The 27,059-nt window shown below is 46.8% G+C and overlaps 2 protein-coding genes across 4 annotated transcripts in view; one reads left to right on the top strand and one right to left on the bottom strand.

The window, feature by feature from the left end:
- The window catches only part of LOC139060754 (transmembrane reductase CYB561D2-like), an 87,438-nt gene that overhangs the window by 40,118 nt on the left and 20,261 nt on the right, over positions 1–27,059 (top strand). For all 3 annotated transcript variants that reach the window (XM_070539847.1, XM_070539844.1, XM_070539845.1), the window contains exons 5-6: positions 19,847–19,936; positions 23,423–23,476. The gene's annotated coding sequence lies outside the window, so the exon portion shown is untranslated. The remainder of the gene's footprint in view (positions 1–19,846; positions 19,937–23,422; positions 23,477–27,059) is intronic.
- The window catches only part of LOC135896457 (cytosolic 10-formyltetrahydrofolate dehydrogenase), a 41,344-nt gene that overhangs the window by 11,288 nt on the left and 2,997 nt on the right, over positions 1–27,059 (bottom strand). The window contains exons 2-6 of the mRNA XM_065424842.2: positions 20,468–20,638; positions 7,033–7,193; positions 4,717–4,799; positions 3,818–3,983; positions 2,489–2,686 (exon numbers count right to left, since the gene is read on the bottom strand). Coding sequence (XP_065280914.2) covers positions 2,489–2,686; positions 3,818–3,983; positions 4,717–4,799; positions 7,033–7,193; positions 20,468–20,594 — 735 coding nt within the window. The 5' untranslated portion in view covers positions 20,595–20,638. The remainder of the gene's footprint in view (positions 1–2,488; positions 2,687–3,817; positions 3,984–4,716; positions 4,800–7,032; positions 7,194–20,467; positions 20,639–27,059) is intronic.

Raw genomic sequence — 27,059 nt, 5'->3', positions numbered from 1 at the left:
ATACCGTCAGGACCAGGACTAGGAAACGATGGTAAACGCTCAATAGCTTTCACAATACCGTCACTTGTCACAGTTACACATTCCATAAATGGAGAACTATCAGAAAACTGTGTTGACATATCTAGGGGCTTTTCGTCATTAAATACACTACAAAAGAATAAATTAAACCGTTCAGCAACATCCATGACATCAATTGCAGCACCAGACTCAGTGTCGAAAACAGGTAACTCTTTTGTAGGTGCGGGAGAAATGACCTTCCAAAGTTCTTTTGGATCAGTTTTTAGAAATTTCGAAATATCCTGGTTGAAAAACTTATATTTGGCAGCCTCAGTATGTAATGCACATTCTTTAGAAAACGACAAATATTCTGACTTAGCTTCGACAGATCTTGCGCTTCTTGCTTTTCGAAACAAACGTTTCTTTTTATTCAAATATCGCTTAATCTCTCGAGTAAACCATGGCTTGTCTGCTGTTTCATAGATCCATTTTTTTTAATGTATCTTTCCCGCAGTCTTAACAACTCGTCACGAAAACGAATCCAGTTATGTTGCAATGAAGTTTTCATACGTTTGCATGAATGACAGGTAAAATTCAAACAGCTCAAAGTTGAAGCCTTCGGGATCTGCTTTAGAATAGTCATAAATCTTTCTTTGTGGCGGTTTCTTCACGGTTTGAGTTTTAAAGGTGCAATGTATGACACGATGGTCACTGATGTACTCATCCACGGTAGCACCTTCGGGGTGTGTTGTTAGAAGCAGATCAAGAATAGCATTGTGTCGCGTAGGGATTTCGATAAGTTGAGACAACTGAAAATATTCTAAAATGTCAACAAAATCTGCACAATCGCATGCCTGGCGTGCGCTAGGGGTGCTGGGAGAGTCATTATATTCGGATTGGACGGAGCCTAATACAGACTGCAGTTCCTCAGAAAAACGTTGTAGAAAGTCAGGTGGCCTATAGCATGCTCCAGTAACCAAAGTTACAGCTGGTAAATAGCATGCAACCCAAATAGTTTCAAGAATGCTGTCAGTAGGAATGCGTTTTACCTCTTTTATTTGCTTTCTTACGGCTATTACGACACCGCCTCCTTTTCTATCCACACGCTCTTTACGAAAAACAGTGAATATATATATATATATATATATATATATATATATATATATATATATATATATATATATATATATATATATATATATATATATATTTCAGAGTCACTAATGTATCAGTTTTCCCATTGATGTATTCTGTGATTTGTGCTACAATGCCTAGACCACGGGAAGTTTTAGTAGGTGCAGCTCATGGAGAATACAACTCGCTCCAGCGCATGCATCGTCTAGCTCACGTCACTAAGCTCCTCTAGTTCAAATTCTGGGGTTTTACGTGCGAGCACCACCACCTAATTATGAGGCACGCGGTAGTGAGGAGCTCGGGATTCATTTTGACCCCCTGGCCAGGGTTCGTTAATGGGCAAACAGTGCACGGTAGACGGGCGTAATTTGCATTTCGCCCCCGTCAAAATGCGGCCGCCGTGGCCGGGATGTGATCCCGCGACCTGAAGCTTAGCAGCGCAACGCCAAAGCCAATACGCCACCAAGGCGGGTGCTTATATACCGCTTTCTTTGTACATCTATTTGTTTGTTTTCATGGCCGGACACAGCTTTAATTCTAACGGCTTAGCGTTGTTGGCGTTGCATTATAAGCGCAGAGCCCTGCCGTTCTGTAGCCTCTGCATGCACCGAGCTTCACTTGCCTCTTATTCTGTAATAGTACGTCTGCGAAAATTAATTAACTAATCGCTCGGTCTGGCTCCTCGTGGGCTGCTACGCTGCCGCTATTTCCTCGAACAGCCATATTGCCCATTCCTCCGTCGAGATGAGGCGAAAGTCGCACGAGAGCGTCGAACAGTTGAAACAGGAGCCGGAACTGGTCTGACGGAAAATAGCCTGTTTGGTAACAAGCACGGTTAACAAAAATTCGTCTTGCTAACTAATTCAAGTTATGCATTCCGACGTGAATAAGGCTTTCGTGCGAAACCCTAAACGGTGTAACGTTTATTTGGCTTGTTGAATGTGTTCCGACAAAAAACTCGTTTATATGGCCAAGCGATTGAGAAATCGAGGCTTCTGGACAGGGTCGTATCTAAAACAGTTTTCTTTTCATATGTGCACCTGGATCGCCCATTTCTTGCGCATCGCATTTTTTAGTCACTCTGCTTGCCCTTAGCACTAAGTCGAGGTCTGTTGCCTACAAATGTATGCAGTTCACAGATATCCTTGTGCACTGTCACTGTTTGCAGCGAAATCATTTGTTTCTACAATTATTGTAGAAAATAACGTTTTTCCGAGTCATAGAGTTAATTTTGCGTTCATGCTTTCGTGTTTATTTCTCTTTAGTTTCCTTATGACAAATCCCACCTGCTTGGTGCAATTCGACGGCACAGTGTATTGCAAGATAAACAAATGAATGCTGGCAGGCGAGCACACACCTGTCCCTCGAGGGTGATCCAGGCGCCGGGCACCTTGTCCATGCCCCGGATGAAGTTGTGCAGCGCCCGCCCCGTCAGCTTGGCGAAGTCCACGCGCCGCAGCTCCCGCTTGTTGAGCATCGGGTCGTAGGTGGCGCCGTCGGCGGGCTGGGCGATGCGCGGCGCCTGGCCGGAGGCGATCAGCGCCACGGCCTCGCCCTGCGTGCGGTCGCGAGTTCCTTCGAAAGAACGCCTCGACTCGACGGAAACGCGGAGGAATGGAATCGCAGGCGCTCGAATCGATTGAACAAAAAAAGAAAGAAAGACAACGGAACGAACACGTACAGTCGCCCAAATCTTTAACTGGTGTGCGGGAGCGGCGACTTTTCCGGGCGTCAGCGCCGTATGACGCGGCGAGGCTGGAAACAGCCTAGTAGACGATGGGCCCAGCTGAGCGCGCTTTGTCCGCATGCGCTTAGCCTCAGACTGTTTCCAGCCTCGCCCCGTCAAACGGCGCTGACGCACGGAAAAGTCGCCGCTCCCGCACACCAGTTAAAGATTTGGGCGACTGTACGTACACACGCGGGCGAAATTTGCGCGCGCGACATGTGAAACATATATGCAGCAGCAAACGAGGACGCACACACGCCGCATCGTGCGCATGTGTATGAACAAAACAAAGAAGGTAACGTTGTGCAAATATTAAGCACCGGTTGTGGTGGGGATCCCACTAGTGTAAATGCGGAGAATTAAATAACAAAGAAGGCACAAGGAGTTGCGCAGCTATAGGATACGCACTCGTTGAAAGCGTCGACGTGAGGTCGCATCTTGTGGGGTTTCGGGCTCTCGCGGTGGCGCGCGATATCAGAGCGTGCGCGCCGTGAGCGTAGCGAGGATACCACAAGTTATAAAGGCAAAATTTGTCAACCTAGACCAGCGTTCATTGCGGTAGCTTGGTAAACAAAGCGCGTTGCAGCACGAAGTTGCAAGTCCTCATCCACGGCTATCGAAATCGCAACATGAAATGCACGGCGCCACATCAGATTCGATAATGTGCGCTCGGTGCGCCTTGTTTAGGACAAGGTCTGCACAGCCTTTGTCAAAGGTGCCCGAGTCAAACCGCGAATGCCCGCCGAGGAGTCGCGTGCTTAGGGGTTTCATGTCCACACGCTCCAACGCTGAGGAGAGCGAGCGCCGTATACGCACTCGAAAAATGCTTGCGTCTTTCGAGTGAACAAACGGAGTATCCTCGGCCCAAAGGCCGCGGCCCAATCTCGCGCGCATTTGTTTCGGAAACTTTTGACGAAGACTGCTCTATAATGGTGCGTGGCCAGCTGGAGAGACCCTTACCATGGCCTTAACTCCTTCGGGAAAGAGGAACCGCGCGTACAGCGAGTCGACCGTGTCGTCTGGCAGCACGTCGCACTCTCGCTGCAGCAGCAGGGGACCCGTGTCCAAGCCGTCGTCGGCCCAGAACACGCTCAGGCCGCCCTTGGCGTCGCCCTCGATCAAGGTCCTGCGAGAAGAGCCCACCCGTGCGTGGTCGTCCACTGTGCCGAGAACGTCGTCCGATACAGAACAAAACTGCCGCTATCTCTTTTTACGGGAGTGTCCGCTTATTTTGAGAACCTTCCAGATAAAAGACTGCCGTTGCATTTAATGCTATTGGCTGTCGTATTGCATTGTGCTTTTCACCAGGCGCTCGTGCGGCGCTCGGTGTGTGTGTGCGCGCTGGCCAGGTCCCCTCAAGCTTTTTGTTTCCTCATCACGCTCAGCACATTGCTGCTATTGCTTCGAATTTCAAATTCGAGCTACATTTTCGGGAGTATTCTCAATTCTCAGTGGATCACCTCCGCTTCGGTGCAGACAAAGTGAACGTTGTTCTTTTAATCTATGTACACACACACACACCGCGCGGAGTCCCTGCGATAGTCTTACATATTGTTTGCGGATTACTTCGTTGCTGCGAATTCGCAGTGTGCACAGGCGCATGCGTGTTTGTATACGCGCACTATGTACGCACGCAATGGAATGCAGATGGTGAGTAAAGCAAGCAATTAATGTATTTTTTTATACCGCCTCTTGCTTCGTGACATCGGCTTCCCCGGCTCTGTCACGCCGACTCAGTATTACTGCTTTCTCGCCGCGGAGACCTCCAACGTGGTGCGATTTGCAGGCGTTGCACATAACTTCTCTGTTGAACTGACTTGAACTGCAGTTGCGCGCCTGCATGCACGCTCGCGGCTCACCAGTTCACAGATGAAGCGCCCCTGTGGCGCGGCAGCAGAGACGGGTGGTACACGATCGACTGGTGCTTGGGCCACGTGATCACCTGCGCGGATGACACAGCAGCGCCGATTGAGACATTTGGGATTCTCGGAAGAACTACTGCCGCGACGACAGCGTTGTCATTCGCTGTTGTGAAGATCCAACTAAGTATTCGCAACTGGTTATGATTCGCAAAATGTTTTTCTGAGCACGCCTACAGAATGTGACTGCGACCCCTCTAATAATAGGCAGGTACAGTGGCGAGCAAAAGTCCAGAGATCATGGCATCAGCGAGAAATTTAAATTTCTTCTGGCACAGCCATGAAAAGTAGAGTTGTCTCAATGCATTTCATTGGTCGAACAGGCACACGTGGGCTGTGCCATTTGATTTCACTCTGCATGTCCAGGCTGCGAAAAAAAAAAAGATATTCTGCCGCATCTGTGGTCCTAAGACTGTTGCACGCAACTGTATACTTCTAAGCGGTGGCTTTATAGTTTCGCATTCGTTTACATCGAAGGCAATGAGCTTAATGTATACTTCTTTCTTTCTATTCCCCTTTCACCCACCCCCATTGTAGGGTATCAAACCGGGTGCTCTCCTGGTTGACCTCCCTGCTTTTCCTGTCCTTGCTTTCTCTTCTCTCTCTCTCTCTCTCTCTCTCTCTCTCTCTCTCTCTCTCTCTCTCTCTCTCTCTCTCAGTATTTACGAAAGCACTGCATGTTTTAAGAAAGCGTTGAGTGAGTTCTACGAAGAAACATTTCATGACCGATATAGTAAGAAAGAAAGGCTCTAAGAACACACTCAGATACGCGAATTACAATCAATGGCCCAAGCTCACAGGCTCACATTTTGTGAAAGGCTCTAAGAACAAACTCAGATACGCGAACTACAAATTAACTTAAGTGGACGTTATCGGGACCTGTCTCTCGTAAAAGTCGTGACGCATAAACTGTTTTTGTCCTTCTTTCATTTTGGATATTTTCTTGTTTTGTTTTTGTTCTCTCTCGACTTTCATGCTATGGTCATCTGCTGCAGTGGCATGCTAGGCTTTGCTAGTATAGTTTTAGCACTGGCTCGCCGTTCCACCGCGATACCGCTGGCCGCGGCCGGCTGCGCATGCACGGTGCCTAGTGCACATGCGCAGTTCGGGAAAACGGTAGCGGTAACGATGGAACGCTGAGACAGTGACGTTATGACAACATAAGTTAATGTTTTCATCTCCGTCTATGTTTACCTCTTCTACCTTTTTTTTTTATTTTGTTCTAGTTGATCTGTGCTCCTCCCGCTTGCCATTTTTTTCTCTCGCATTCGTTGCTTGCGCCGTCGCCGTGAGGATCCGCATAAAGTCCACGGCCGACGACACCGTCGCCGTGCACCCTTCGCTGTGTGTGCGAGTGAAAGCGTGCGAGACGGCGATCGCGGCTCAATCTGGCCCGCGCGAAAGAGACGAAAGCGGGGAGGAAGCGCACCGTCTTCCGTAGCGCGCGAGGCCCCCAACGTTGCGAGGTGCCGGGGCGGGAGGCAAACGGGGGGCGGCGTTCTACTCTGGCTGCAACTGCGCATGTTAGTGCTCCTGCATATGCTCAGCATGTACAGGTACACGCACTCGTGCATGTGCCGGCTACGCCGCATCTTGAGAGCGATCTGCGTTGGGGGCAGAGGTGCGTCGGTGGCTTTTAATTGTGTGCCTGCCGTGTTCTCGGCGTTCACTTTGCGTTGAAAAGATAGAGAGCCCGAATTAGACTCAGCTCACTGCTGCTTCCGCGCGTCCTAACGCCAGCGTTGTGACAGCGATTTTCCGCGGTCATCGAGTGAGATATGTGTTCATGTTTGCTTGTGCGCGCGTGAGAGCATGTTTGTTAATTTAGTTACTATATGCCTATGTTTACAAATTGATACCGTCGATAAAACTACTATCCTTACCTCGTGTAGCTGTCCACTAATTTGCTATCGTAATCGATGCTCCGCCTTTCGGGCGAAACTGCGACTTCATTATTTTTTTCTTACTCGTACTTTCCTTCGCGCCACTTCTATCAGGTGCATGCTGAATAAAATTGGCGAAATTTTGCTGCCACTTTCCGACCACTGAGCACTATTAACTGCAGTATAAGCTCAACAGACTCGCAGCTCTCAATAAAGGCTGCCCCGTCCATGCGTCGGCGACGTTCGAGCCGCAGAGGATACGACGCAGATCTCTGCCGACCCGCTCAATGGGCGCGTTCACATCAGGCAATGCCAGTGTCTGCCACCGTGCGGAAGTGCGCTTCCGATGCCAGCAGCGCACTTCAACGCGTACCTCCATGGGTATGAACTGGCTGCAGAAAGGCAGCACGTTGAGCTCGGCCCGGGCCTTCTCGTAGGCGCGCATCGCCTCGGGCAGCACGCCGCCGCCGCCCTTGGCTCGCCAGCGCGCCAGCTTGACCACGTGCTCCACGCCGCAAGCCGACGCCGTGGTTGCTGCACGACAAGTTGTTGCCACCGCCACAACGATCAGCTGGAGCAGTCCCCCATTCAGGCACTCTCACCCATTAGAATTCTCTCGCACGCAAAAGCATTAGTAGAGACACACCATAGAAAGCCAGCTGATGAGTAAACTTTTGTGAAGTCTCGAATGAGTAATGTTTCGAAGACTGTTTTGAAGACTTTAGTAAACGTAGTCTTTTTTTCTTCGTGATTATTCGCGTCCATAATACGAGGGTTGTTCAATAAAGACTGAAGCTCTGCTATCTTTAGTTGTGAAAATTATTCGTCGGCACAGTTAGTGAAGTGCACGCGTCTCGCCGTTTCTACCACGCCTATAGATAACGTGAGTCAAGCCATTTTTTTTCACACCTACTTCAATATCGCCTCCAATGCCTTAGCTATATCTGGTTTTATGTCAAAGAAATGTGCCTTTTACCGTGAGGCACACAGAGAGTGCCCCATCTGGACTGTAACACGGGCAAGTGAATTGTTGCGATGCTTTGGGGAACGGTAAAAAAGAGTGGCATTGCTTTGGCGTGGAACATCGAGTGGAGACAGGCGTGGGTGTGCACCGGAGGCGATCTTTGAGCGAGCGATGCCGTGACTCTACGGGCGTGGTGTGTGCACATAGGAACGGTGGGACGCCCACATCAGCACTTGCATGGGGATCGCGTATTAGGTGATAAACGTGTCGAATAGAAATTTTCAGAAATAAAGATTTCAGAACACCAGTCTTTATTGGACAACGGATTTCCTCGAAATCTCGACTTGGTCACTCTCATCTGCAGAATGTCTCTAGGCGGCCTCTAAATACAGCGCTGTATTCTTCCGGAACTCAAGCTTGAAACTCCAGGAGCGTCCAGTATTTCTTTATACTTAATGAGACTCCGCGAAAAGCTTAGTCCGTACATGTGGGTGCATGCGCCTTCTGTGCGTCCATTGTTGAATTGAATTCCCGGGTTTTACGTGCCAAAAGCACGATTTCATTATGAGGCACGGCGTAGCGGGAGACTCTGAATTAATTTTGATCACCGGGGAATGTTTACCGTGCACGCAATGCATTGGACACGGGCGTTCTTGTACTTCGCCCCCATAGAATGCGGCCGCCGCGGCAGGGATTTGATCCCGCGATCTTCTTTCTTAGCAGTGCTGCATCATAGTCACCAAGCCACCGCGGCGGGTGGTTCGTCCGTCCTTTTAGATGTCATAGCTTTCCCCAACAGAGGCAGTAACTTGACACGCCGTTAGCTAAGCAAACATCTCCAGTTTTTCATTAAATACAGCATCTCCGTATGGATAGCCTGTCAAATTGTTCCTAGAGGGAGAGAGGACAAGTCAGTCATTAAGAAGACAAGGCAGTCTGCTTGAACTGTGTGTAAAGAACATCTTTAGACTGCCTTTAATCATTTTAAAAAGGGGAGGACAAACACGCATTTCATAGGAATCACTCGGGCGCTAAAAAAAGAAAATAAAAGCAAGCATACTCAACTCTATTTCAATCACTCAATCAATCAATCACTCACTCAATCATTCAATCAATCAATTAATCGACCGACCGACCGACCGACCGACCGACCGACCGACCGACCGACCGACCGACCGACCGACCGATCGATCGATCGATCGATCGATGGATCGATGGATCGATGGATCGATAGATCGATGGATCAATCAATCAATCAATCAATCAATCAATCAGTTTCTTTATATTATTTATTTATCCATGTGCATGCAGGGGCAAAAAGAAAAAGCTGCCGATAAGGCGGCTTGACGGGTTAACACCCCCGTACGTTTGAACAGCAACCGTTTACAGCAAGCAAACAAGTGGTAACAAAGAATAAGGCATATACAAGAGTTTCGCTCAACTAGTGCATGTATAAAAATAATATGAAGTAGAAGACAAAAAAAAATAACTTGCATGCCGGCTTATACAAAGTTGAACTAACGTGCAAGTTTGTGAGCCGTGCTCAACTGTATGAACGATTATACAGAAAAAAAAGCAAAACAGCAAAAAATTGCACAAAGGAACAAACTATAAAAAAGAAACACACCCAAGTTCTAGCGCGGTAACATTTTCTAACACAATATCACGATCATAAAGGTAATTTAATAGTTTTGGAATTGTATTTTTGAGCATATGCTCTCCGTGGTTTGTATGGTTTAGAGACACATTCCAGCACTCCCAGTTTCTTGTATTATATATGTGTATCGGTAATGTGAGTTTCGCAAGGCAAGTTCGATCAGGACAGTGACGCCGTTTTTCCTTTGATGTTTCGCTGAGGCAGTAATCATGAAAGTTTTCCATAGGGATTAAACCATGTCTTTTTTTATTAGAAGAGCCGCTGCAGTGTGCCACGGAACACTAGCTATAACTCTAATTATCTTGTTTTGGGCATGAGCGAGTTTTCCTATATTAGTTGACGTTGTATTGCCCCACACAAGAAAGCAGTATTGTATGTTAGAAAGAAAAAGTGAGTGATATAGTAACATCCTATTAGCGTTCATGGGTAGTGCATCTCTGTTCCGATAAAGTAAACCTGTTACTCGTGACAGCCTTGTTATTGTATAATTGGTCTGCATGTCGCAAACCACATGTTCAGTGAATATCACACGTAGAGATTTGAAACTGCTTACTGTGTCTGTTGGATTGTCACTTAAGAAGAGCGAAAAATCTGCAGCTACTTGCTTGCCCTTTGATCTAAATACAATTGCCTTGGTTTTCTTCACATATATAGTTTGTCCATTACTGGAGGCCCAGAGCGCTAGTTTTGAGAGGATTTCATTTCTTCGGCGGAGTAGTGCCACAGGATTACTTTCCGGAATGAATACACTTGTATCGTCCGCATATACTACAAGCTTGAAATCCTGACCAATCTGTGTGATATAATGAAAAATGAACAAATTAAAAATGTGTGGTCCTAAAATACTGCCTTGGAGTACGCCGCAAGAAGTGGTTCTCACGGAAGAAAGGCGATGACGAACACAGTGTCTACGATTGCTCAAATAGGACAGAATAATGTTGTGCGCTAAGCCACGTATGCCATAGAATTCCAGCTTGCGCAAAAGTGGACTGTGATTCGAAGAATGAAACGCTTTAGTGAAATCAAGAAAAATCTCTAATATAAAATTTTTGCGTCCTCCAATATATACTCCCTCTGTGTGAGGAGGGCGAGCTCTGTTGACCGGTATACCGTCTAAACCCAAATTGCGCGTTCATTATTAGATTGTTTGCTTGTGAAAGACGACAAGCGAGAACGTAAAGCTTTTTGTAAAACCTCGAAAGTACCGGACACCTATTAGAGACGAAGTATTCGAAGCGAAGTATTCTTGGTGCGTGCGTGCGTACGTGTGTTTGAACTATCGGGAAAAAAACAGAAACGGAAACGGAAATCACAAACACAACTAGCGGAAAAAGAAAGCATGTTTGATTTAAGCATTATAATATTAAGCGTTATCTTTATCTTAGATCATTTTTATCTTAGGTACGCCAGGCGACGGAGAAGAAGCTTGGGCGCGTATATTTATTGTACGTACCACAAGCATTACGCACCACTGTAATAAGATTTAAATACAAACTGCATGTCTAACAGGTAATGAATGTTATGTTTAGAGTTATGTTGTTCAGTTATGTGTTCAGAGTTATGTTTGGCGAGCCGTTTATTTTTATTTTTGGTAATTATTTCACATAGTACAACATTGCTAGGATGCTGGTTAAAGGATGAATGTGTAACGAGATCTCTACGTGTTTTCAGCCTTGTCTTTTGCGTGTTTTTTTTTTTTGCCATGACCGCCTTGGACGGAAAATCGCAACATTGTGCTTGCCAGCTGCTACACAAGTAAATTTGAATACTATTACAAACCGCTAACTGCAAGAAACACAGCATGATTACAGCGTTCTTTGCCTGAATGAAGTTTTATTGTACATTATAGATGAATCATCATCATCATCATCATCATCATCAGCCTATTCATGTCCACTGCCGGACGAAGGTCTCTCCCTGCGATCTCCAATTACCCCTGTCCTGCGCCAACCGATTCCAAATAGCACCCACAAATGCCCTAATTTCGTCACTCCATCTTGTTTTCTGCCGTCCTCTACTGCGCTTCCCTTCTCTTGGTACCCATTCTGTTACCCTAATGGTCCAACAGTTATCTAGTATGCGCATTACATGACCAGCCTAGCACCATTTTTTTTCTCTTAATGTCTATTAGAATATCGTCTATGCCCGCTTGCTCTCTGATCCAAACTGCTTTCTTTCTGTCTCTTAAAGTTATGCCTAGCATTCTTCGTCCCATCGCTCTTTGCACAGTCCTTAACTTGTTCTCAAGCTTCTTCGTCAGCCTCCAAGTCTTTGTCCCATATGTCAGCACCGGTAAAATGCGCTGATTGTACACTTTCTTTTTCAATGATAACGGTAAGCCCCCATTCAGGATCTCACAATGTCTGCCGTTTGCGATCCAGCCCATTTTTATTCATCTGTGAATTTCCTTGTCATGGTCCGTGTTCCCTGTGATTAGTTGACTATAGGTAAACGCACTCCTCCACAGACTCTAGAGGCTGACTTGCGATCTTGAACTCTTGTTCCCTTGCCAGGTTATTTATCATTATCTTTGTCTTCTGCGTATAAATCTTCAGTCCCGCTCTTACACTCTCCCTGTTAAGGTACTCAATCATTTGTTGTAATTCGTCTGCATTGTTGCTGAATAGAACAATGTCATCGGCAAACCGATGGTTGTTGAGGTATTCGCCGTCGATCTTTACTCCTAAGCCTTCCCAGTTTAATAGCTTGAATACTTCTTTTAAGCACGCAGTGAATAGCATTGGAGAGATTGTGTCTCCTAATTGTCTGACCCCTTTCTTTATAGGTATCTTTTTACTTTTCTTGCGAAGAATTAAGGTGGCTGTGGAATCTCTCTAGATATTTTCTAGGCTATTTACGTAAGCGGTCGGTACTCCTTGATTACGCAATGCCTCTATGACTGCTGGTATCTCTACTGAATCAAACGCTTTTTCGTAATCTGTGAAAGCCATATAGAGAGGTTTATTGTACTTTGCGGATTTCTGGATAACTTGGTTAATGACATGGACGTGATCCATTGTAGAGTAACCTTTCCTGAAGCCAGCCTGCTCTCTTGGTTGACTAAATTACAGTGTTGTCCTTATTCTATTGGAGATTATTTTGGTAAATGTTTTATATAATTCTGGGAGTAAGCTAATGGGTCTATGATTTTTTAGTTCTTTAACGTCGCCCTTTTTTGTGGATTTGTATAATGTTTGCATTCTTCCAGTTTTCTGAGACCCTTGCAGTCGATAGACACTTCGTATAGAGAGCCGCCAGTTTTCCTAGCATTATGTCTCCTCCATCTTTGATTAAATCGACTGTTATTCCATCCTCTCCTGCCGCTTTTCCCCGTTTCATGCCTTGCAAGGCCTTTCTGACCTCATCTCTAGGAATAGGAGGAGTTTCTGTGTACTGTTCATTATTGTTTTGAATAGAGCGCTCCTGAGTCGTCTGGGTACTGTAAAGGTCAGTACAGAATTCTTCCGCTGCTTTTACTATATCTTCGAGATTCCTGATGATATTACCCGGCTTATCTTTTAGTGCATACATCTTGGTTTGTCCTATGCCAACTTTCCTTCTCACTGATTTCAGGCTGCGTCCATTTTTTACGGCTTCTTCGGTCTTTCTCACGTTATAGTTTCGAATGTCACTTATTTTCGCCTTGTTGATCAGTTCTGACAGTACCGTGAATTCTATCTTATCTCTTGAGTTGGACACTTTCATTCTTTGTCGTTTCTTTATTAGGTCCTTTGTTACTTGGGAGAGCTTGCCTGCTGGTTGCCTTGGTGCCTTGCCTCCCACTTCAATTGCTGCCTCTGAAGCCAGCCTCGTTACGGTTTCATTCATTACATCTATGTCATCATCATCATCTCTCTGTTCTAAGGCTGCATATTTGTTTGCAAGTACCAGCCAGCCTCAATTTGTCTGCTTTTACCCATACTGCCTCTAAGTTGACCTCTTTTTTCTTGACCAATTTTACTCTTTCTCTGCTTAAATTGAGGTGAATCCTGGCCCTCACTAACCTATAATCACTAAATTTTACCCTACCTATTACCTGTACATCCTGCACTATGCTGGGATCGGCAGAAAGTATGAAATCAATTTCATTTCTTGTTTCACCATTAGGGCTTTTCCAGGTCCATTTTCTGTTGCTACGTTTCCTGAAATAGGTATTCATTATTCTCAGCTTATTCCTTTCTGCAAATTCTACAAGCATCTCACCTCTAGCGTTTCTAGAATCGACACCGTAATTGCCAATTGCTTGTTCACCCACCTGCTTTTCCCCCAATTTTGCATTGCAGTCCCCCATTACTACTGTATACCGCGTTTGCACTTTTCTCATCGCTAATTCAACGTCTTCATAAAACTGATCTACTTCCTCATTGTCGTGACTGGACGTTGGAACGTAGGCTTGTACACTTTAATCTATACATTTTATTGAGTTTGATTACGACTACTGCTACCCTCTCGTTGATGCTGTAGAATTCGTCAATGTTGCCCGCTATGTCTTTATGGATTGGGAATCCTACCCCGCATTGCTTCTTATCCGGGAGACCTCTATAGCAGAGGACATGGCCGTTATTCAGCAATGTGTAAGCCTCAGCAGGTCTTCTAATCTCAATAAGGCCGATAATATCCCGAACAATGTCTGTCAGTTCTGGCCTGGAACCAAAATGTTTAGTGAATGTCAAAAGCGTAAGAAACAGACCGTTTCCATGTCCAAGCGAGCATAGCGTCGTTACAAAATAAACCTGTCGCATGCCGGTGCCTTCGACTGTCCTTGCCTATAACAACGTCGCTGGCTAGCTAGCTGCGCGCGCCAGTTTTCGCGGAAGTCCCCGGACGTGAGTTAATTGCTCGTGTGCCAAGAAGGTCGAAGTGTGCAATCACTGCAAGCGCTTACCACGAAAGTGGTCTGCAACTGAACTTGAAATGTGTTGATGCTCTTTGACTGTATCCGGTGCTTCTCGGTATATTGCGTGTGATTGCATTTTGTTTTCCATGCGACGAGTAGTAACCAGTGCCTCCCAAAAGGCGCCTCCTAATAGAAAAAAAGTTGGCGCTCCCAGGTGGTAAGCACGATGCTGCCTTCGGTGACCTGAAGAGAACCGATATGTTTAGGCAACGTGACCTCCTGCATGTTTAGCGCTATCGTTCATCTTAAAGAATATGCAGCTCGCATGCTTCCGTCTTCGGAAACTCTGGATACATTTCCACGAGCCCTGTGAGGCAACGCGACTTAGTCGAGACTGAGCATGGCCTCCCTGTCTGCAAGGGCTACGTAAGATGTAGAGTCTCGCATAATTTCACGGTGGCCTCCGAGATTGCGTGTTCTAGCAGGTTTCGCTCCGGCCGTGCACGGAGAGAGTTTGGCGCTCCTCCTCCGCGCCGCGGCGCTCGCAACCGAGGGCTTTTAATAAAACAAAAAGGCAGCCTCCTCGCCCGGCCTCTCCTTCTCCTGGCCTTCTCGCTGCTCGCTCTTTGTCTCGTAGCTCGCAGTTTGGTCGTTCGCTAGGAAGCCGCCCACAGAGTTACACGAGCTGAGGCATTAAAAATTGTTGTTGGGTGTTTGCGCATGATTTTTTACCGTATTTAAGAGGAAGGAAGGAAGGAAGGAAGGAAGGAAAAAGTGGAGAAGGAAAGGCAGGGAGGTTAACCAGTATAGCTCAACCGGTTTGCTACCCTACACATGGGAGCGGGATGGGGGGATGAAAGATGGGGAAGGGAGAGACACAGAGCACATAACACAGTACACACATCGTCAGTTAGAGTCCATCACTCTTGCGTGGTACTATTTAAGAGGAAGCTCTAGCTTGGGTGCTTCTATCTAAATACATGTAAAAGGAGAATTCGCTTTTCTCGGCAACCACTGCCCCGAATTTGACGAGGTCAGCTGCAGTTATTAGCAAAACTTAAAATCTAGTGACTGTTGGTTTCGAGTTTTTGATTTAGGTAGTCAGTTTTTGTTAAAGATTGGCACAAATAGGAAATTTTCAGAAAACTAAACCATCAAGTTTTCAAATCTGCAACTTAGCATTGAAAAATGATATCACAATTAAGTGAATTGCTTCTAATAGTACATCTAAAGCGAACAAAATTGATATGTTACACATGAAACTAAAAAAAATTATTAATATGTAAATACAGCTTTTTCAGAACCGTCGTACCCTGAGATACGTAAGGTATAAAATTACATATCGAATTTGTCCGCTTTCAATGATCTAACGGATGCCGCTTACAGAACCGCGATATCTGTTCTTCATGCAGAGCTAATAATTTGTAAACTTCGTGCTTATATCTTTTTCGAACTTTCTAAAATTATTGTAACAAATTCAGGCCCTAAATCGGAATTCCGCTTACAGCAGTCACTAGAATTTAACTTTGTCTCTCAAATGCAACAAATTTCATTAATATCAGTGCAGGGGTTACCTCAGAAAAGCGTTTTTTTTTTCGTTTTACATGTATTTGAATAGGCCGCGCCGGAGTTGGACCCGAGCGAAGGCTTCCTCTTAAGGCTTGATTATTATGTGCTCTGCTAGGAGTGATGATGGAACGCTGGCGCTTTGCTTGCGCTTCTCGCACTCGAAGCTCGGGATTTGCGCGACGTCAGCGCTGCCACTCTCGTTCGAACTGCCGCTCGCGCCGAGCGGAATCCATGGGGCAAAAGGGTGCGCATCCCCCTCCCCCGGCGCGCGTTCAGGTTGGTCCGCTCCCATCCCGGCGGGGCCCCGGATGGATGGATGTTATGACATCCCTTTTGGAAAGGGACGGTGGCTTCCGCCACCAAGCTTTTGTTATGATATTGCCTAATGTCCTGATTATGTTAAAAAAAGGAAAGAAAAAAGCCACGATGAATTCCCATAGCCAAAGTTTCCGAAACCCCATGGTGAATTTTGTTTTTGTACACCTCTCTTGACCGAAATAAAGTTATTTCACTCACTCACTCACTCACTCACTCACTCACTCACTCACTCACTCACTCACTCACTCACTCACTCACTCACTCACTCACTCACTCACTCACTCACTCACTCACTCACTCACTCACTCACTCACTCACTCACTCACTCACTCACTCACTCACTCCGTTTGTCGTTTGCCACCTTCCACCAATCTTCCAATCCCTTCTTACTAATCTCCATTGCGGACATGTTTACTTCCCCCTGATCTCGCTGAATCCAAGGGCTTCAAGGAGGTCAGTGGTTCCTAAATCAACCGCTGGGCAGATGACTTCACATTCCAATAAAACGTACTCCATCGTTTCTCCACCTGTACTTCACCAAGCACATGCTTCTTCCTTGTTGTATCTTGCTTTATAAGTGCGTGTTCTAAGGCATCCGATCTTGTTTCGAAAAGTAAAGGGCTTACCTTTGAGTCATAATAAATTGTTTTTGTGTATAACAGCTGTGTCCTACCAGCACTCACGTACGAGGCAGAAATCTGGAGGCTTACGAAAAGGGTTCTACTTAAGTTGAAGACGACGCAACGAGCTATGGAAAGAAGGATTGGGTGAGGGAACAAACGCGAGGTAATGACATCTTAGTTGAAATCAAGAAAAAGAAGTGGGCATGGGCAGGACATGTAATGAGGAGGGAGGATAACCGATGGTCATTAAGAGTTACGGACTGGATTCCAAGGGAAGGGAAGCGTTGCAGGGGGCGGCAGACAGTTAGGTGGGTGGATGAGGTTATGAAGTTTGCAGGGACAACGTGGCCACAATTAGTACATGACCGGGGTAGTTCGAGAAGTATGGGAGAGGTATTTGCCCTGCAGTGGGCATAACAAGGCTGCTGCTGCTGCTGCTGCTGCTGCTGATGATGATGATGATGTTGAAATTGTTTCCTGATTTCGTTTTTTTTTTACTTCAGTAGTTACTCATAGCGGGCTTCTCTTCCATGGCCGCCACGCATGAGATTTTCTCGGCCTCTCTGACTAGAACCCTCGGCTAACAGCGCCACCTTGGGGCATCTGGACGAGCGCACCGCATTACACTTTTTTGCTGCGGAGCAAAACCGGCCAGCGCGCTCAGTCTCGGAGGCGATGATTCCACACGTATTGAAAATTGTTAAAAATCGCTAAACTGAAAATGAGAAAAAAGAAAGAAAACAACTAGAGTGCCATGTTTTCAACTTTGTGACTTTATAATAACTAATGATATACAATTCTGTAAGCTCCACCTGTTAAGACATCTAAAGCGGACAAAATGAGTGTATTATGCGTTCCTTTAGAATACACCACTAACTTGTGATTGAGACTTCTGTAAACCATTCGTGAGCATGGTAAGAATTCCACGAAAAATGTAAATTCCTACATCACATTTGTCCGCTTCAGCTGCTCTAAGAGGTGCAGTTTACAGAACTGCGATATCTGCTTTTGGTGCAGAGTTACGGATTTGTAAACATAATTAATGCTTGAAATTTCTCATCCTTTCCAGATTTGGAGAATTTTTATTAAAGAAGGCAGACCTTAAAATAAAATTCGACTTCCTTGAGCCAATGGAATTTCACTTTCTCTCTGAAAGGCAACAAATTCCATTCAAATCGGCCCAGCGGTTGTCTCATAAAAACATTTCTGCGTTTTACATATATTTGATTCGGAGAATCGGAGTTGTCCTCGAGCTACAGCTACCTCCTAAAGAACTATTTAGCTCAACATAGTCAAAGGGTCCTTTCATGCGCTCGAAGCCAAAATAAATCGCAAAAGAAAGTGACACCCAAGAGAAGCATGAGTGCGTAAAAGTTGCCACGCTAATTTCTCGCCGACGACGCATAAAAACCAAGCGCCTATTTCTTCGCTCTCAGTGTCTGTTCTGTCTTGTTTCCGTTCGCTCGTGTGATTCTTTACGGTGAACGCACACCACCTGGCCAAGTTTTAGACACAAAAACTGTTTTTCGATGTCCCACGCGTATTTCAGAAAAATATTCTAACCTGGTCTGCGCAAATCAAATCTCTCTACTTGCTGTCAAACAGTATTATTATACTTAATATTCAGTCGGATTCTCTTTGACTCTCTTACCGCTTCTCTTTGTGTAATATACGCCCTCAGAAACAAACTCCTGGGCATGAAAGAATTAAAATGCGACGTTCTGTTTCACCCGTATACACGAGAACTTCACGTGACATGCCGGGCAGCTCGGAATAAGACTTGGCGTTGCTGCACCAGCGGCTCGAGGTTGTAACGCCCTGGCAGATCAGGGCATTCCGGTTCGTCAGGCACTGCGGCGGGTCCTGAGACCTTTGACGAGCTGTGCCAGCGTCGTTCGGGTGGACTAGCTACCGACCAGGATCGCCGCGCTAAACCAGCCTGTAACAAAGACCCAAGCACGTATATACCAGCGCCAAAACTTGCCTGTGTGTAAGGCTGCGATGACCTTCAGGCGCGATTTTTTAATGAGCTTAGGTATATAGATCGGTATACCAACTATTCCGTACGCAACTATCAGTACTGCAGGTGTGTTACTTTGCGTTGCGTTGTCGGTGTATATTTCGCCTGTTAGCGAGATTTTCCTAGTATAACCAAGTATAACCAATATGTGTGATCCGGTTCTCTCGTTTCTTTCAGTTCTTCTTCTTTTCTTTTGCACCTCTATTACCGCTTAGAAGCAGGAACTGCATATGTATTTATACTATAGGCATGCTGCAGTAAATACACTTTCTATTACACCCCTGCGAACACATGCCCTTTCAGAGGTACTCTGTTCCGCAACATTCATGATTTTTGTCTTAGTTTCTCTGGCGCTTAGTACCCCGTGGCCGTAGTGCGGAGAAGCATCCGCTGTGGCTAAGTTCTTATTCTTTTTTCGCGGTCCGTGGCTGTGGCATGCCGCATTACATGTATATAGGGTCCCATATTCCCGACCGCGCCCACGTTGCGTCGTCTCGGTGGGGCTGAACGCAAAAAGCACGTGTCTCCGACAAGTTACAATCTTAACCACGACGAGGAGGCATTATAGTTCCTGCACATAGGCATAATTAGTGCCAACTGTTGCACTTGATATAAGACAATATCTTGTGGAACATATCAAATTGCAAAGTCACGAGGTCGTTCGGAGCCAAAAGGAGCCAAAATTTCCACGCTCACTGATACACGTATACTTGCACTTACGTCCTGTATGGGCACTATATAGGCCAGAGCTCCCTCGAGTAAATTTTCTAGCAAGCTTTATGGGACACACAACGCTAAAAAATCCCGGCCAGAGTTATCACTCAGAGCTCTCGCATCTCGTGCGTCATGTGTAGTTAGGGGCTGTATTGAAGGGACGCTGAATATAAAGTGGAGCCGTGTTACATTCGACTTTCGTTAGTTCGCGTTCTGTTAAGTCAACTTCTTGATTAATTCGAATGCACTGGAAAGTCCCGGCAAGAAACCATTCATTGGGTGTGGAAGAACTCGTTTAGTTCGAACGCGAGAGTACGAAGCTTCGGTTAATTCGACCACCACCGGCACACCCTCACACACCCGCGGCGGATACTATAAAGCTCGGAAGAAATTCAGCGAACGGGGCTTCCCTGCATACGGGCGTGAAGCTGTTTTACTGTACGTTCGCTTTGCTTGTCTTCTCAGAATAGCTCTTTTCCTTTCAGTGCAACGACGAGGCAACGTTTGAACATGTCGTCGCGGTGTGCCGGTTGAGATGCGCTTCAAGAGCAAGGAGCAGACACAAACTACTTCAGGTAATAAAAGATATTTGATTTTGTTCAGTTTGCCGCGGTTTGTTAATTCGAACTCTCAAATAATTCGAGCAGATCTTGCGCTTCTGCAAGGGTTGAATTGAGGTGCAGTTGACTGTGTGGCGCTGCTGAACCGTGTGTGGAGGCGTGGTAGGCCAGAACGCGTGCCGTCGCCTTCAAGTTACCGCACTGTGACTGTTGGTTTGTCGATAACTAAGGATTTCGCTGTATTCCAAAAAAACCCCCAGAGGCTCAAAGCGACTTTTCCTGCGCATGAAACGGCACAAACACGCGAGAATATTTTTAAATCCATGACGTCACACGCGTACGGATGCTGCGATCTAAATCGCCATATTCAAGAAGGGTGGTACGTTTGCGTTCGCCAGTAACTAACATTTTCCCGCCAAACGAATGCAGCCAGTCCTGAAGGAATACCCACTTGAGCGTGCTTCAGGTGTACCTCTAGTTGATCCTTCCCAAAATACAGTGCCAATAGTTCGCCCCACAGCAGAAAGGGAGGAGTGTCCCGCTCACCCAACGCGTCCTCCCGGCCGTCCTTGTCGGGCACGGTGAAGACGCCGACGATCTCGTGGCCGTTCTTCTGCAGCAGCTTCAACACCTCGCTGGCGAAGGCGCTCTGGCCGATGATGGCGATCCTCATGGTCGTCGGCGCTGTTGCTGCTGAGCTACGCACCGGCCGCTGAGCTGCGAGACAGAGAAGCTGCTCAGGGGGACGTCACGCCTTCCCGGTTGCGCGAGCGCCTGCTTCGTGGCAGGAACGGACGCGGGCGAAGGGAGGCGGCCGTGGCTGTTGCCTTAACGACAGGGGACGAGTACCACGTCAAGAGGAGGCCGGCGAGAGATAGACGGCGAAGAAGGTCATCGGAAGCAGAGATACATGTCGGCAGTCTTGGTCAAAAGTTCTCGGGCTAGGTAGGGCGTACACTTCGATTTCTGATGGTATGGCGGGACTTCCTGAATACCTTTGACACTCCGAAGTTGGGGAGAATGAGAGCGTGAGCTTCCCGCTCTTCGTGTAGCGTTTTTCTACCGACCTCGAGACCTAGTCCCGCTACACGGTATTGCGATGAAGACGCGGCCACGGCACGGCTCGTTACATCGGGGTCCTTCAATGCTGTTAATCTGGTCATGAAACTTCCGCGTAACGCTATGGGAGAGCTCCACGCAGCGCGCCCAGTGGACTCACAGCTGCGCTGGCGCAAGTATGGACACTGGAGCAGACGCCGAACGGAGGCGCTCTGCGCGCACGCAGGATCGTTATTGCGCGAGAGTCGACTGCCTGTATCGGCGCGTGAATATTGCCGACACAAAGTGCAACTCGCAGCCCTGTTTCAGTAGTGTTCAGAAACTTAAACACGAACCATTTTGAAAGAAGTACAATGCCTTGTTTCATTTCCAGGTTCAACTATGTTCGCACCAGCGGCTTAATTCATATTTCAAATAGTACCCTTGGACTACTCGATCGTTAGAAACCAACTGCAGAGCAAGTTCACGTCGCACCTTTATGTAATTGCGCGTAAAGAAACCTGCGTTTCAAGCTAACAAGGCTAACCAACTTATTACTAAAATAATTACTAAACTAATACCAAAATACTAAACGCATTACTAATTATTACTAGGTTACTGCTAATTATTACTAGACTAATTATCATCTTTATCTGTTTATCTCTCTACTGGACAGTGTCGGGACTTGGCAAACGGTGCTGTTGCCATAGTCAAGTTGCCAATAGTCAAGCGTACTGTCCGACAGGATTGTCAGGAGTGATCTTGTTTTGCGCAAGAACATGAGCCCACGCGGCCATTATAAGCGCATCTGCTACATAATTCTGCCATCGCGAGCTTCTACTTCCCTCTCTCTCGAAAAGCTGGATGGTGGATGATTCTTCTGAGGTAAACTTCCATATCTGAGCGTTATTTCGTCGTCCAAAGTCGACGACGAAGAGAGGGATCAGCGCCATCTGCGAATTCCGTCCGCACAGCCGGTCCGACCGGGCGTCGCCGTGCATCCCGGCGCCTTGCTCGCGCACGCCTTTCCTTCACACCTGCAGCTTGTTGACGCGGCAGGGCCGCTGGGCACGCGCACTGCACGCGACGTCTGCGAGTGCGGAGCAGACGCCCTGGACGCCAGCTGGCCGAGCCACGCTCTCGAACTGTTTTCCATCGACTCTTCATTCCTTTCGCCTCTCGACATTGGCTCGCACGTCGCTGCAACGCAGTCGTAGGAATCCGACGCTGTAGGCGTCAGCAACGATTAGAAAAGAATTCAAGGAATATATATCCGAGGACACCTAAGCATTTTGGTAGGAAACTCTATGCGCCTAAGCACTTCTTGCGAGTGAATGCGAAAGCATTAATGTCCAATTGAATGGCGCTGAGCAGTCCTTCGAGTTTTGCGTTGCGAGTAATGCACAGTCGCGATCAGAAGTTTGGGAACTAAAGGTGCCGCGATTTTTAATTTTTTCTATTTTCGCAGCCTGTGCATTCTGGCTAAAATGCAATGTATTAAACCGATTCCAGGACGCGGAGCTGCGCTTGAATATATTTTAATTTTTTTCTGGTGCTGTGCTCCCCAAACTTTTGATCGCGACTGTATCATAGCGGTACGTGCTGCCCGAGCCAGCGAGCAGCAGCCCGCGGTGCCAGCGCCGCACGCCACCGACGCGGCGATGCCCTCACGCCTGGTGGGCGGCAGCAGGCGTCGCCCCTTTCGTCCGCTCTGCTCCGTCGAAGCGCAGCTCGTGACGTGGCGTCGCAGCCAATAGCAATGCGAGTTTAGATGCCGCTTCGCTGCGGCAGACGACAGGCGCCGGCATTTTCGCCCAATGGGCCATTTGAAACTATCACACCGAAAAAACAAATCACTTGTGTGGGGATGCGCGACTCTCACGCGTCTCCCGATAGCTCCTGTCTCCTGTAATCCGGCTTCGCCGCGTGGCCTGGTGCCCGCGGCAGTCGGTGTGCTTGAAGCGCATTGCGAGAGATGGCGTGAGTGTGGCTCTGCTAACGCCACCTAACAGCGGGGTTACTTGGGCGTGGAAGGGAGAAGGCTCTTCCTCTTTGGTTCGGGCTCGGTAAGCGGCGCGGACGTTCCGCGCGTTCGCCGATCCACGCTTCTGCGAGACCGTCTCGCGAGGCCTCGTTCGAACGCGCCACCGTTCGCGTGACCTCCTACGCGCAAACGACCAGGCGTCGGTGTCCAGCATGGGGCGAACATATTCGCTCGTTATTCGGGCGCTGTGAGTCAGACTTCCGCGATTTGTCGCGCGCCCATCGGCATGTCTTGCGGATAGGAACTTGGCTAGCAGGCATTGATCTATGAAAGGAGCAATAAATGCCCGTGTGATTTCACTACTGTGTTGTCGTTCCTTTGCCTCAAGAGCACGGGTGAGAATCCCACACTTGTTACAAAATACGCGGTCCCATGCCAATCTTCACTTCATAACGATATTTTACCTTTCTTTACTTTAGATATGACTGTAGAAGTTGCGAACTCTGCAAGTTATCATCCTTGGGACAACTCTGGTACGTGCCACTTCCTCTAACCGTTGCCATATCTTATACAAGCATGCATGCACTCCGCATCTTATCAGTTTTGCCAATGCGTCCTTTAGCGAAAAAAGCATTGTTGTTAGAAGTGCGTTTGTTCCGGTGGCTACAAGGGGCTGCGCTTTGTTCGCGCTTCTTTTTTCAGATTGTTTCGATTCTAATCATTCAGGTGTGACTATAGGAATCTTTCGTTAAGCAACCACACAAAGTATTCAGCGGCACTCAAATTTTAGTGACCCAACGGTCCCAGAATTTTGATTTACCGTAATGACCGTTATGGTACAATACGAACAAGAATATATGCCAGTGAATTACGCACCGCAATATCGTAAGGAAAAAGAAATCTGTTCTAAAACGACAAATGCATCCGGTTTTCGGTTTTATACTGATTTCTTTCTTTTTTTACCGTACAGAATGTTTAAAGATCGCTTGTGGCAGACAGCATAATTATAGTCTTTGACCTCTATTCCTCTAAGAGACGGACATTACTCGCACAATAAATCGAAATGCATAACAAAATAATTCACTAAAGCTTGCTAATTAACTTACTAATGCTATAATTTACGACATATATTGCAATTTACACATTGTAGCGGATGAGTTCGGAAGGCGTAACCACTTGGAAGGAATTTTCAGGTTGACACCAGTGTCGAGATAATTCCCAAAGTGTGCGTTGAAATACATGGGCTTTCCAGTTATTTCTGTGTGTCAATGCATAACACTGAGGTTCGTTAAAGAAGAAAGTGGAACAATAGTGCATTTGTACGGCAAGTTCCGCCTCGCATATCTCGAAAGCCGTGCGATCCTTAGAATTACTTCCAAATGGATATGCTTTGCAAATCCACAGGCTACAATTCGTAAATCGTTGTATGTGTCGTCAATTAGCTAGTATTTAATTTTTGTTAATTAGTTGATTATGCATTTCGATTTCTCGTGCGAGTAATGTTCCCCGCTTCGAGTAATCCAGCTCAAGGATTGCTATTACTCTATCGGCCACAGGTGATTTTTTTTAATGTTCTATATTCTCACCCGCGGCCCCCCAAAAAGAGAAAAAAGAAACGACACCCTATATAAGACTAAAAGAAACGTCTAGAACTCATGAGTACCCAATGAGAGGCTTAAATTTGCCATGCCAGTACGACGTGCCTGTGGGACGTCACAGGGAGGTTGCACAGTAATGTAGCCTATATCAGCCATATTTTAATAAAACTTGGTGCTGGGCTAGTTGGTGATGCATTCTTTAAAACTGAAGGTAGCGCTAAACAGGACGAACACACGGTGAAAAGACGACACGACGACGACTGAAGCGTTTCGTCGTCGTTGTGTCGCCTTTTCACCGTGTGTTCGTCCTTTTTAGCGCTACCTTCAGTTTTAAAGGACAGCCATATTTTGCCCATGGAAAGCTACCAAAGGCACCAAGGCTAAGTTTTAAACGTACTTTCGAACGAATTGCAATTCTAGTTGACAGACAATGAGCTAAGCTTCAAGGGACTCCGTCACAAACTGGCGTCGCGGAAGCTCTGGCGGAACACTGAAAGTTGCGTAGTCGCCCGTCTATCGTTCTTGTGCCGTTTCTGGCTTCTTCTTTCACAGTAAGACGAGATTAACACCTGTTTGACACTCGAGAAGTGCAGCATAGCGGCCCAAGCTAAGTTTTCTGTTCACTGGCTCTTTGACGACGCGAACCGAGACGAATGACACAAACAACCAGCAACGCCACTGCTCAGCTTAATTTCTGCCCTTCAAAAAAAAAAAATAATAATGATAGTAATAAATGAGAAAAGAGACAGCGCGTTCTTGCTGTTCTAGCCATCATGCCGTAATCGTCGTGTTTGATTACATGGTCAAATGTGGCCGTTTTAGACCTGTGTGCAATTGGAGAGCAACACAGAACTGCTCGACAAAGCGGAGTCAATGCGTCTGAATGTTAACAAGCAAAAACAGTTTGATCCCCCGTAGGTGTGTCCCCGCGAGCAATATAAAGGGGGGCATTTAAATTAACGTTCGATAGGTCACAGCGGTTCAACAGCAAACGTAGCATAAATGTGCTATACGCTAAAAGAAATTCGCAGTTAGAGAGGAACTACATTATATACATATTCACCTGTCGGGCCACTCGACGGGTTATAGTTTTTCGAGAGGGTCAGTGCCAGCAAGCAGATCGTTCAGAATACGTGCACGGCGTGTACCATGCGCGGTGAAGGGATGTGCCGCACCTCTCGTCGCTTGTGACGCACCGACGAGGAGGAAGATCCCGCGAAGGCGGTTCGCGAGTCCGCGGAAACCCCGGCCTGATGTCGGCGCGGCTTGCGTTCGCTTCGGCGAGAACAGCCCGTGACGTGTTGCGAGGAACTCGTCAGCTTTTCGTTTCGTTTCCCTGCGTTTTTCGAGCGCGTTACTCCGAATGGCAAAGTCAAACGGCAATGTGTTAACGCGCCGGAGCCCTACTTGTGCATTTCTGGAACTTCCCGAAGCGTTATACTTTTTTGATTGTATTTTTATTTTTCCGTCCTCGCTTCCATCGCCCTCAAACTTGTCGGGCGGCGAGCTAGACAAAGATAAGGTGTGGCTCACTGGGCTCCTGCATCCTGAGATTGTGCTGGAGGACCTGTTAGGAAGAAGCCTTATAGTTCGGAGAGTAACACTCCGATCACCGGTGTAGTCGGAGTTGTCAACCACGGTTGCTGGACGAAAACTCAAACTACCGTTATTCAGACACGCGTGAAGCAGACAAATAATCTTACTAGACAACCGCTGAACGTATACGCATGAATAAATCGTGCTGCATCTGCGTGAGAAAGTTAAATTCTACCGATTTGCGGAAGCAGAATTTCTATTTAAGCCAAGTTTTATCGAAATTTCCCGTCATTTGCTTTATTTCAAGAAAATAATAACACGGAGTTTACAATTCTGTAACCTTGCATTAAAGACCGAATATCATATCTTTAATTTCGGTATGTGTAAACCGTATCTGTTACGTGTCGTCTAAACGGACCCGCCGCGCAGCCGTGGCGATGCGCTGCGAAGCACGAGGTCGCTGGTTCGATCCCGGCTACGGTAGCTGCGTTTCGCTGGGGACGACGTGTACAACAAACGTGCACCTAAGTGGACGCGCGTCACAGAGCACCGAGTGGTCAGCATTAATTCGCAGTCACCCCCCCTCGATGGATCTATTTACAGCCTCCGTGAAATCGTTGCGTTGTAAGGGTAAGTTTTGCAAAATTTCCATTAGAAATTATAGGTAAACTTCGTAGCGGCGTATATAATTATTATTCGCTTTCTATGGCCCAACAGATGCAATAAACTTGAAGCTCCTTTTCTATAAAAGAAATAGAGCGCTACTCATGGTCAAAACAAAGTGACGTTTCCGTAGGGATTCCTTGTTCACAATGGAAATGCCGGCTACGCAAGTGGCTCTGAAGGAGACTTCAGAGCGCATGACATAAAGTCGGGGAGTGCACATAACTGGGGCGCCAGTTGATCCCTTCAGTGTATAATAATTCTGGTTTGGACAATTAAAACTCCTTCGTTTTCGTCTTTCGTGGTCTTTCCCATTTTC

This window comes from Dermacentor albipictus, chromosome 6 (assembly GCF_038994185.2).
Source record: "Dermacentor albipictus isolate Rhodes 1998 colony chromosome 6, USDA_Dalb.pri_finalv2, whole genome shotgun sequence".
NCBI classification, from domain to species: Eukaryota; Metazoa; Arthropoda; class Arachnida; order Ixodida; family Ixodidae; genus Dermacentor; species Dermacentor albipictus.
Note: the sequence above shows the minus strand (reverse complement) of the source record. Positions and strands in the feature narration are given on the sequence as shown.